General features: G+C 37.1%; 1 protein-coding gene across 1 annotated transcript in view; it reads left to right on the top strand.

Moving 5' to 3' along the window:
* The window catches only part of LOC150100690 (TBC1 domain family member 1-like), a 342,041-nt gene that overhangs the window by 149,744 nt on the left and 179,085 nt on the right, over window positions 1-13,212 (top strand). The window contains exon 11 of the mRNA XM_090401806.1: window positions 7,377-7,513. Within this exon, the coding sequence (XP_090257932.1) occupies window positions 7,377-7,513 (137 nt within the window). The remainder of the gene's footprint in view (window positions 1-7,376; window positions 7,514-13,212) is intronic.

Below are 13,212 nucleotides of genomic sequence, written 5' to 3'. Positions count from 1 at the left end.
TCTTCTCTTTTGCTACCTCAAGTAATTCCTTCAAATCCTCTCTCATAGCCATTTTGTCTCCTTTCAAATCATTCGTTCCTGCTACTACTGTCAATTCTTTCACCCTCTGCTTTTGCATTCTAATTGACTCGCTTACATCCTAAACGTTCACACCAGGTTGGTACAATTTTGTGAAACTCTGATCTATCACACCTCTTACTAAAGAATCTTCGTACAACACTCCTCTGTTCTCCTCTTTTCCTAATAAGTTCATTAATTCACTTAGGCATGAATGCTACCAATGTAGAACACATTTTTCTTATTTCTGCATCTTGAAACCATACTTGTATAAAGGATTGCATTAAGTTATCCTCAATTTAATGTTCCAAGTCTCTTTTTCACTGTGGTCCACAAATTTTCTATTGGGTTAATGTCAGTAGATTTACCTGGCCACTGAAGCAATTGGATATTGTGATTTTTGAGGAATTCTTTCACTTTGTTTGAAGTGTGGCATGGAGAGAGAGAGAGAGAGAGGGAGATCCTGTTTGAAGATGAGTTCTTTTGCCTTTCTGGATCTGTAGGACTCTTTTCTCCTATATTTTTATGTATTGGTCACTTTTCATCATACCGTCAACAGACACAAGTGATCCTGGACCATCATGTGTGAAATAACCACAGACCATCTTTTTAGCTGATGTTTAGAAGCTTGTTGAAGGTGGGTGGGAAAAAGTCTTCAGCCAGTGATTTGCAGACATAGGGTACTCGCTCTCCTTGGACAAAGAAATGGCTCTCATCTGAGCATATGACCTTCTTCCACTTCTTAACAGACAGTCCAATCTTTGTACACTTTTGTCTATGGAACCCTCTTTTCTCCGCAGCCTTTGTCAACAGTTGTTTCTTTTTTGGTCTGTGGGTAGTCCTCTTTGCTTTCAACAATCAAAGATTGTTGAAAGCAATGTCAGAAATGTTAATCCCTAGCTGCCAAATCTTTATTTAAGTCTACAGCAGACAATCTTGGATTCATTTTACTTTTCCTAACTAGTAAATGATCTTGAGTAAGTGTAGTTTTCCTTTTTTGCCCACATTTTCCTTTTCTGTCAAGAGAAAAGGTACCTGTCTCTCTAAACATCTTTAAAATTGCATCAACAGTAAAACCAATACCACACTCTTTGGCAATTTATCTTTGAGTCATGGAGTGTGCTGAGAAAGAGTACATATTTGTGAATGCTTTCTTGGAGATGAATCTATTTTATAGCTACACAAAATAAATAAAACACTATGAATGTCAACTTGTTTACAGTATTAAAAATGCACAACACTATTAATAAACATCATAGAGACATTAAAACATTAACATTTAACCAAAATAGTGAAGTAAAACTATATAATAAAAAACCAATACCACAATTATTGTGAACTGAAACAAAAAAAAAACCAACAAAAATCAGAAACTTGACGAAAATTCAATTTGTTCAGATTAATTTGTTCACTACTGTAATTATACAGTGGTATACAGTAGGTATACCACTGTATATTCCCTTGTCTAAAACATTTGTCACCTTGTTATAACTTGTTGGTAAAACGTGATTTCTCTTTCACAAACCCATGCTGACAACCGCAGAGCATACTGCCATTATCAACCCATTTCTGTATTCTAGTTCTCACCGATCTCCAGTACCTTAACCGCAACTCCAAATATATAGATTGACCTATAATTTGTAGCTAAAGCCTTATCACCACATTTATGCAGTGAAACAGTTTTACCTTTTTTCCACTGTGTTAGAACCTTTGCTGTTGTAAAACATTAAACAGGCATGCCAGTGCAAATGCCAGTTCCATGGAATTGGCAGTAGCACTTAATAATGCTATTGATGTTTATTTAACTTTATACTCTTCATGCATTTGATTGCTACCGTTATTCGTCTTGTGCTGCCTCCACAGTATCCTTTTCTTCCAAATTTTACATTTCCTTAAGACAGGTGGTGATATGTCATCGAATCCTATTGCCTTATTGACATCAAGCTTATTTATTTCTTCAATAAATAAGCTTCTTCTCACTCACAGTTAAGCCATTTTCTCCCTAATGTCCTCTACACTTGAACTTCAGTTTTTCATGATTTCACCGTGATAAGGATGAAACACCCTTATAAACAGTTCACTGAATATCTCAACTATGTAATCGCCAGCACTTAATGTTCCACCATCTTCATCCGTTAACATCATATTACCATAATCATTCTTCCTTCTATTTGCGACCTATCTGAAAAACTCTCTTGGAATTTTTCTTGGACAGATTTGCTAATTTCTGATCATACTATTGTTTGGCAGTTCTTACCAGCTGAGTCACCTTCCCGGCCTGCTATTTATGCTCCTCATGCATTTGATTGCTACCATTATTCATCTTGTGCTACCTCCATAGTATTCTCTTCTTCCAAATTTCAGCTTTAGAAATAAAGGTTAGAAATTTAGAAATAAATGCTGCATGGGAACTGACAAAGAAATACATAACAGCATCAATGTATGACTGTATTCCAAAGGCCAAAAGGTTGAATAAAGTAGGTGTAAAATGGATGAATGTGGAGCTTAAGCATGAAATTTGGAAAAAGAAGGTACTTTGGAGGAAGCACAAGATGAATAATGATAATAATCAGTTACATGAAGAGTATAAAGAACAAGCCAGGAGAGTGACTCAGTTAGTAAGGAAAACAAAAGTAGAGTATGAGCAGAAATTCGCAAAGCAGGCAAAAACCCTAGAGAGTTTTTTAGATATGTGGAAAGTAGAAGGAAGAATGATCGTGGTAAGTTGAAGTTAAAGAATGAAAGTAGTAGAATGGTAACTGCTGCAGAAAACATTGTTGAGGTATTCAGTGATCAGTTTATAAGGGTATTTTATCCTGATCAGGGTGAAATCATGAGTAACTTCAGTGTAGAGGACATAGGGGAGGATAGCTTAATTGTGAGTGAGCAGGAGGTATTTGAGGAAATAAATAACCTTGATGTTAATAAGGCGTTAGAATTTGGTGACATATCACCACGCATCTCAAGGAAATGTTCCAGGGAACATTGGCATTCCTGTTACAACAACACAAGTTCCAAGGGAGTGGAAGGAGGATAAAATTGTTCCACTTCATAAAGGTGGTGAGAAGTAGGATACAGAAATGGGTTGATAACAGCAGTATTCTCTGTGGTTATCAGCATGGGCTTGTTAAGGGGAGATCATGTTTCACTAACTTACTTATGTACTATAACAAAGTGACAAATATTTTGGACAGGGAAGATGCCTATACAGTAGAGTACTTGGATTTTGCAAAGGCTTTTGATAGACTGCCACACGATAAGCTCTTAAATAAATTGAAACAGATGGGAGTGGATAACAGACTTCTGAGTTGGATCAGTGACTGGCTGTCAGATAGGTATCAGAAAGTTGTATATGGGGGATGCAGTATCCCGAAAGAAAAATGTAACCTAGCAGTGCTGCAGGGGCCATTGCTGTTGAATTTGTATGCTAATAATATTGGGTTGGGTTTAACTAGTGATATCCAGCTGTTTGCAGATGATCCAAAACTGGGGAGAGCAATGTAGAGTCAAGCAGATATTATTGCCTTACAAAAGGACTTGAATAGATTGCATGATTGGACAGGTAAGTGGAACTGTCAGTTCAATGTTGCAAAGTGTAAGGTTTTAAGATTTGGTAAGCAACGATGGGATGCAAAGTATACACTTGGTTCAAAAACTTTAACGGAAGTAGAGGAGATGAGAGATCTAGGAATGACGGTGGACAAGGGCCTGAAATTCAGAGGCCACATTGCACAAGTTGTGAAGACATCACATTGGATAATGGCAATGATGCGGAGAACCCTGACATGCAGAAATAGACAGAAATAGGGAGATTATGATTCCATTGTATAAGGCCTTAATCAGGCCTTACACAATGGACTCGTATAGATTATTGTGCACAGATTTTGTCGCCAGGTTTTCATGGTGATGAGGATATGTTGGAAAGGGTACAGAGAAGATTCACAAAGGTGGTCAGTGGTCTTTGGAATGTGGAGTATGAGGACATATTGAGAGAATGTCAGTTGCAAAGCCTTGTGAAAGGAGGAAGGGGGGGATATGATTGAGACATATAAGCTAGTCAGGGGTTGTTATCATGTCAACATGGAAGAAATGTTTCATAGAATGGGAGATTGGAGTAGAACAAGGGGCCATCACTGGAAAAAACTGTATAAGGAGGTGTGAACAGAAAAGTGAGGAGATGGGTTGCATAGTATACACTTGGTGGAAAAACTTTAACAGGAGTAGAGAAGATGAGAGATCTAGGAGTGATGGTGGACAAGGGCCTGAAATTCAGAGGCCACATTGCACAAGTTGTGAAGACATCACATTGGATAATGGCAATGATGCGGAGGACCCTGACATGCAGAAATAGAGAGATTATGATTTCATTGTATAAGGCCTTGATCAGGTCTCATGTGAATTATTGTTCTCGGATTTGGTCGCCAGGTTTTCATGGTGATGAAGATATGTTGGAAAGGGTCCAGAGAAAATTTATGGAGGTGGTCAGTGGTCTTTGGAATGTGGAGTATGAGGACATATTGAGAGAATGTAAGTTGCAGAGCCTCGTGAATAGGAGGAAGAGGGGGGGGGATTGAATCAGTTTAAGGCATGGTTGGATGAGCATTGTGTGCAGTGGTGTGACCTCCCCACAATGTCTCTGATTCCATGGAGGTGAAATGTTAATAATAATAATTTTAATATTTAATCCCTTTATCATCCATTTGATATTTACTTTATTCAGTCTTTTGACATTTGGAATACATTCACACATTGATATTGTTAAATATATTTAATCTGTTTTCACTCAGCATTTATCTCCCTCCTGCTTAACACCTCATTCCATGCTATAGCTCCAAGCCATCTCCTAAGCTTTTCATAATCACCAGCCTTGTTATTCCACATACATACTTTCTTCACAGAAGTCTTCATATGGCTAGGTGATGACCACTTGATCACTCCCACCAGCTGGAAGGGAGTGCAAAACCCCACTTGCAATCACATCCTCTGATGAAATGATCAGATCTAAAACTCTTGGTCCTTGTGTGCCCTCCTCTATGTAAATATTGCTTAAGATAACTGTCTCTCAAGAAATCAAAATTCATTTTCCTTATTCCTGCCCAAAAACTTAGAATTTTTAAAACTTTTGCCTCCAGGGCAAAGTGAAGTTTGCCCTCAGGATTTGAATCAGTTAGTAAAAAGCATTGTTTCTTCTTTTTTTCCTCTCCTCTGCAGATACTTCTGATGGTTGCATTGTTTATCCACTTTTGACTAAATTTTGAATATAGATGTTGTAGATAGTTTCCTGAGAAATTCTGCCTGATCAGACTAAATTGTGTGTGTGTGTGTGTGTGTGTGTGTGTGTGTGTGTGTGTGTGTGTGTGTGTGTGTGTGTGTGTGTGTGTGTGTGTGTGAGTGAGTGTAAGTGAGAGAGAGAGAGACACTTCTTCAGACACCACTATAGATTTCTTGTTCAAGTAATTTTGATTAGATTCTTCTCTTCTTTTTAATTTGGATTTGTTCACTGCTGGACAAAAGTTTCCCCAATGTTTTCCCATTCTGTTCTCTTTTAAGTTTTTCTCATCCATCTCTTTAAAGAAATCCTAACAATTCAATATTTCCTGAAACTCTAGGGATTACATGTTTCATGCAATATGTCTAGCCCATCTCCATTTTGAATGCACGATGTATTTGATACACTTGTACTTGATCTTATCAAATTGGATGGTATCCTGTCTCTAAGCATCACACTGAACATATTCCTTTCTATTCTTCTCTGGATAACTTTTGGTTTGTGAACCAAAACTTTAGTTAAATTCCAGGTTCCACTGCCATGTGTAGTTATAGGTACGACACAATGGTTGAAAGCTTTCTCCTTCAAACTAATTGAAATATCACATCTGAGTATATCTTTTACCCTCCAAAAGCCATTCACCCTAGTTGTATCCTTCTTTGACTAAATTAAGAATAGTTAATTGGTATGTCATTCATGATCATTTCAATCTGGTTTGACAAAGGAAGGAGTCACATCTTGAGGAAGCTTGACCTTGTCAAGAGAGGAAATGAGTTAGTTATCTGCATACAAGTTGTGGGTGCTGGGAAGCCATTCACTACCCTCCATCATGAGAAGGCTGCTAACTATGCTGAAAACCAAGACTTGGTATGGCTACCTTCAGGATGAACACCACACTATACCAAAATTTACCCCTGTAACTGTATCCTTTAAATGTGTTTCGTGTCACCAAGTTATATGGACTTGCTAAGCTTTGGGCTCTCTCAGACAGGCTGAATGCAAGATACTCTCTTTTTGCATGCTTTGTAGGACATAGTAGTGGCATGGGCTTACTATAGAATGACTTCTCGAATCCCCAGGTCTGGCATTGGATAGCATAGGATATTTTGCAGGGCTTATGCTGCTTCTGATTCTACATATGCATAGTTAGGAAAATAAAATAAAATCTCTGAAAAATTTAGCCCAGAATGAGATTGAGGATGGGTGTGTATGCGGGAGGGGGGAATTACTTTTTCTGCAAGTGCAGTGTTCAACCAATTTTGACAAAATTTGGAATATATGAGTATTTTATGTTCCTAAAGGTCTCCTCTAATTCAGCTAAATTAGAGTAAAAAGAAGGTGGGAAGAGGACTCAAAAATTCCTTTCTCTGTTGAATGATGCAGTTTTTTTGGGTTTTTTTTTTTTTTTTTTTTGACCAAATTTGGAATATTTGTTTCTTATACTAGTTAATTTCCTAATGGGATCTGCAACAGTTGGACTTGAAATGTAGGGCAAAGTTATAAAGAGGAAGAAGAAAGTTAAATGCTGCAGACACTGCTACATGTTACATTATTCAGTCCTTTTTTATGATTTCTTCTTGTCTATTTTACCTAATTCATCTAAAAATATTAAGTAATATTTCATAAAAAACAAACATTTCAAGTAAAAATAGTACAAAGGAAGTGGGCCGTTGATTATAATTTATAAGCAGTTACTTGGCTGAAATATTGTATTAATTGTTAAAAATTGAGATTCCTCAGTGAAATTTAAGCAATATCATAATAGGTGGTGACAATACCACTTATTTTAAAAAAATAATGTCAGTAACACTGCTGCCACTTCTAAATTGCAGACTGCATCCTGCTTCCTCAGTATTTGGCACACTTTTCATGTATTGGTACATGAAAAGAATTTTATGAAATTAATTATTCCCATTTCATTTTTTTTTTGAAAGAGATTAACATACAAACATCTGTATAAATTGTTCTTCTGTCAGTTACATCTAGAAATTTCAGAAATATTTGGTTAATAGTTTTTATAATTTCTTTAAAAATTTATTTTTCAACCTAGATTTTTGAAAGTTGGACAGAAGAGTCATACTACTAAAAAACCCATAGGCAAGGAAAACGTAACTCAGCATAAATCATGGAGAAAAGCCATATTTCACAGAGTTCAAGTGCCATTAAAGAAAACTGATGCTCTCCATGGTAAGTATAAAGAATATAAACACTAGAAGCAAAATAAAATAATAATGCTGAATATTTTCTGCAGTTCTTTTGGATGGATTAATATGTTTCATCTTGCATATGTTAGACTGCAAGGCCTCTAACAAATAAATTCCAAGTATGTTCAAGGGTCAAGAGCAAAGTAATTGGTTGATATTCCTCTTAAGTAGCTGGAGGTTGTTGTCTTGAGGAATTAATAAGAAAATCTGAAGAGAGAGAACACCTTCCACCATTACATGTAATGCACAACCTGAGAAAAACATGGCAATCCAATTGCAAAAGGAGAAAGGTAGACCATAAAACAGCTTGCTGAAAATACCTCAGTGCCAAATCCTATCAAATGACTTAGAAATGATAAAGAAAAGAAATGGAGGGGCACTCTTGTTTTATCAGTATGCTAGCCTTTTATGATAAAGTTACAAGAGCATTAGATGAGGGAAAGGCATTTCCTGCCATTTTCCTAGACTTAGCAAAGGCATTTGACAGGGTGCCACATGATAAGCTGATAATCAAGTTGCAGCACATAGGTCTGAATGTCAGATTGGTCAACTGGATTCAGGATTGGCTGTCCGATAGGTATCAGAGAGTTGTGTATGGTGGAGCAATATCAAAGAGGCAGAAGGTTACAAGTGGGGTTCCACAGGGCTCAGTACTGGGACCTATATTGTTTAACCTTTATATCAATGACATTGCCCGTGGATTTCAAGGGGATATTCGGTTGTTTGCAGATGATGTGAAGCTGGGAAGGGTCATTAGTAATGGTGCAGATGTGATAGCCCTGCAAGAGGATTTGAATAAGCTAGATTGATGGGCAAATGAATTGGGGTGTCGGTTTAATGCAGCAAAATGTAAGGTCTTGAGGTTTGGGACACATCGATGGGACGCTGCATACTCTATGGGAGGAGTTAATCTGGAGGAAGTAGGAGAGACAAGAGATCTCGGTTTGATGATTGATAGAAACATGAAATTTAGGGGACATATTGCAAAGGTAGTGAAGGTAACACAGAGGATTGCTACAATAATCAGAAGGACACTGACCTGCAGAGATAAAATGGTTATCATTCCGTTGTATAAGACTCTGATCAGACCACACTTAGACTATTGTTCACAGATCTGGTCCACAGGAGATGAAGGAAATAAATTAACTATGGAAAGGGTACAAAGGCGGATAACAAAGATGGTGTCGGGACTGTACAATGTTAGTTATGAGGATCGGCTGAGGGAGTGTGGACTGCAGAGTTTGGTGGATAGTAGAAGGAGGGGTGATATGATTGAGACTTTTAAACTGTTGAGAGGTGGTTATAGGGTTGACACTGGGGAGTTCTTTCGCTTGGTTGAACAGCAGGAAGAAGTAATGACAAGGGGGCCATCCCTGGAAGTTACGAAAAGAAACTGTGAGAAAGAGGGTGAGGAGTGGTTTCTTTGCATAGAGGGTGATTGAACCATGGAATGCATTGCCTGATGGAGTGGTGAGAGCGAGAACGGTCAATGCATTTAAGGAGTGGTATAATAGACTTTGTGTTTCCTAGGAGGGACCTCCCTTGATGCGTCTTGATAGGCATGTTTCTTAGAAAGGACCTCCCACGATGAATCTTTTGACTCCATGGAGGCCTGAATAATAATAATAATAATAATGATAAGTACATCAGCACAGGTTTCTCCAGATCTTTTAATGGCACATGTCCAGAGATACGTAATGTAGGTGAGGAATTTTTTTCAGGATCTTGATTGGTAAAATCCATATTGGTAGTCACTAATTAATTGATAGTTCTCCATGTGCTGAAGAAGTTGACTATTGATGACTTTCTCCATACTAGTCAACACTGATGTGAGAGTAGTAGGTTGACAACTGAAAGGTAGACGCTTATTATCTTTTAAGTTAAGGGGATAATAAATCCCTCATTATTTCAAAGCCGAATAATAATCCGGCTTTATATAATAATAATAATAATAATCAAAGCCGAAGAACTATCAATTAACTTTCTGGCAATTCGTATAGTAAAGTATGTAAGTTCTGTTCACTTAAACCTTGGTATTATTCAGGTCTACCTACTCACTGATGAGACCTCAATAAAGGTCGAAACTGGTCTGGGTAGTGACCTTCCCTCATAATGTAAAACAGTAATACATCTCCTAGGAGCTGCGTTTTACATTATGAGAAAGTATTAAGGACAGTGATCGAAACTTGCTCCACCTTTGCTCCGAATTGCCCTAGTGTTGTACTACCAGGTGTTGACTTACGCTTGGACTCGCCAAATGTTCTTCAGCATGAAAAACTCTTAGATTTCGATCTTCGAGTTTCTTATTCGGCTTTGAAATAAGGAGGGATTTATATCCCCTTAACTTAATTTACATCGCTGGAAAAAAATAGCCTCTTGGCTCTTTATTGTAGTATTTATTATCTTTGTTTGGAATTGATTACATATGGACTTGCTTCCATGTTGTAGGGTGGATGCCAGCTGAGTATAGCATAGTATATAGATGATAAATAACAGGTATTAGTTCAAGTGCATCTCTTGAGCACAATTGGTGAGATATCAGGATCAGAAGTTTTTTGATATCCAGGTTTTTCAAGATTCTTCTGATGTGTTTCTGGAAGAAGTTCACAGGATGCATGCAGTAAAGTGATCCAGGTAAAGGAGATGATTTGCATTGATCACGTCTTCTGAAATTGGATGAGAAAAATGATGCCGGGAGATAAACTTTAGGTGGTGTTACAATTTCTGTACAGTGAAGAAGTGAAAACACAGATGGAGAAAAGTTGCACCCAACAGCTTTTGCAAAGGACCAGAAGACATGACTACCATTGGCATAAGTGGAAAGCTTTAACATTTAGCCCTTTCAAAGTGAGACATAGTATTTTAATGATGGACTGGCAAGTGTTGTAGGCTTTGGTACAGGCTGTGAATGAGGCTGGAGAATTTGTCCCAAGCCACTTTTGATAAGTTGTTTTCTTTTCTTGGACTGCCTAGTCACACTCTCTTGGAAAACCATGGCATTGATATAGGATCGATGAGGTTGTGAATAGCTGGGAGAAGGGCACTCACTAGATTTGAAATTTGAATGCGACTGTGACCTGAGTTGCCAAGAGGAGTAGTCACCTAAGCTCCTGAGATAAAAAATTAAAAAAAATAAATGAAAGAGAACTGGTTAAGTAAAGATCCAGAGCATTGTCAGGAATTCTATTTGGGAGGCAAATGATTTGCTTTAGGTCAATGCTTACAGCAAAGGTGCTGGCCTGGTTGGTGATTGGTTAGCTGATCACCTCTCTAACCAACAGGCTGCAGGTTCCAATCTCGCTATGGGGATGGATGTTTGTGATTGTCTTTTTTTGGGGGGGGGGAGAGATGAATTTCATTGCCCAATGAGAGATCACCACCCTAGTTATTAGAGGCCTGAAGTTGCTTGAAAAAGTTCCATGCTTGCTTGGTCTCTAGAGGAGAGCTTCTGGACTTTATAAATAAAAAAATACAAAAAATACAAAAAATATATAAAATCAATAAAAATGAAAAAAAAAATTCATAGCCCATCCACAGTACAAATGTACTATAGGTTTGCAAATAAATCTTTCTTTGGTGGGACCATCATTAAAAAAACTCCACTTTTAAACACCTTCAGTACCTTGATCACTTGGACACAACACAAATGATTCTATCGCTATGTGTAAAATCAATCAGTTTTGGTTTTAGAATAATCAGCCAAATTACACGTTAAAAATGTATAATCTCAATTCCAGATATGATACTAAACAAAATTTCTAAAATAAGAGTGGTCTAGTGATTAATGATATATCATTTTTTCACGTGCAGTGATAGCATCAAGGTCATTTCAAGACTTCTGCACACTATACTCCTGTTGTTAAATGAAACATTTATTTCAAAAACTACATTGAGCCTTCAGTATAATTTTCATTCCAGTGTAATTTCCAAGTCAGGTCACTGTAGCAGGAACCTGAACCATGTCAATAATATTGAAACATTTCAACAGAGTGGTTCTTTCAATTTAGGGAACAAGCTGAAGTCTCAAAGTCTAATGTTAGAACTCTAGGGAAAGTAATTGCCATTCATACTTTTCCATAAGATCAGATACTTCATATGAAACATGTAGTTTCACATGGTCATGCATGTTGAAGACTGTAGCTGCAAACGTATCTGGTCTTTTGAGTGCATAAATTTTCAATCACAAAATATCTTGCAGAAACTTTTTTGTATATGTTGCTGCTGCTGTTATTGTCACACACATAGGATCCTAAGTGCTCTATACATTGCTACCATTTTATTCTTGTCACAAGTCATTATCATCATCATTAACTTACCTTTGATTGTTGACACGGACATTTTTTGGAATGAGACAAGGTTAGATGTTTCACTGTTAGGATTGACTTTTCACCTCTGGTTCAAAATGTTATATCTGTGTTTTTTTTATACGGACAAATCTGTTCAAAATCTCTTTGCCTTCAGTTTCAACAATGCATCATTCTTCTGCAATCTTCTTGTGAGCTGTATGCTAGCCTTCTGTCAGCTGATGTAGGATCCATTGGGTACTAGCATTTTTATCTTCTTCAAAATTTCAATCAGAATTTTGAAAACAGATGTAGTTGTTTGCTTTGTTTACAAATGCAACATGCAGTTTATTTAATGAAGAAGAATGCCAGAAACTGGTGGGGTAGAGGGAATGAGCAAACAGCATCTAAGTCTTGCTTACACTTGATGTCTGTTACATCATTCCACTAGCCATGGATGTGGAATGTAAGCAGGACTGAGTGAAGTTTCCAGAAATTATTATTATTATTACGTGACACCTCCAGGGAGTCCAAGGACTCATTGTGGGAGGGCACACAACTCTACTTCGCTAAATACATCTCATCCTTTCTACTACTACTTAATTCTCCAACTATGACACCACTACCATCAATGCCATCTATTGCCCATCATCACCAACAACAGTATTTTTGTCTGTAAATTGTGTGTATTCTGAAGGTCGATTTGTCTGTACGTGGGATGAAAAACCTGAGTTTCTGAGAGAAAAAACACTGCTACCGCCGTATGAGATTGGCTAACTCACCTTCAACTGAAAAAGCCCATATAAGGATTCCCAAAATAAATTTAAAAAAAAAACAGAAAAACAAAAGAAATAAAAAAGGGAACTTGAAAATGATCTTTTTATTCCATAGAAATAAAAAAAGGAACTGATATGTTAAAGAAAACACGAAAGAAGAAATATTATCTTACCCAAGAAAGGTTATGCACAGATTATTATTTTTGTTGTTGTTTTCAAAGAAAAACAGGTTTGAGTTAATTAATTATATTTCATTGACCATTGTTGAGAGAGGAAGAAACAGTGCTTGATAATGATTTTAAGGAAGAAATGTTGAGAGAGGGATATTTAGAGAGTAATGATATGTTGACTGTGCTGATAAAAATAAATGATTTGTGAGGAAGTATGAACGAGGTAGTATGGGATTTGCAAGTGTTGCTAGAGACAGTGACGTGGAAGAGTGTAAAAGGGAGAATTGTGAGTGTGTTGCCAGGATATGGTAGTAGAGGGCTAAGAAGAGTAACTTATTTTTTGAATTTATAATAATGCTAGAATGTGAAGCAAGAGAGCACATGAGTATTTGTATGTATGATATAAATTTGAAGGTAGGAGAGAGTTTGCTGCAAATGGTAGCTGGTTTTCAT

This window comes from Typopeltis vanoorti, chromosome 12, assembly GCF_054136105.1.
Source record: "Typopeltis vanoorti isolate ZY-2024b chromosome 12, IOZ_Tvanoo_1.0, whole genome shotgun sequence".
Classification (NCBI taxonomy): Eukaryota; Metazoa; Arthropoda; class Arachnida; order Uropygi; family Thelyphonidae; genus Typopeltis; species Typopeltis vanoorti.
The sequence above is the reverse complement of the archived record's forward strand: the minus strand, read 5'-3'. Positions and strand labels throughout refer to the sequence as shown.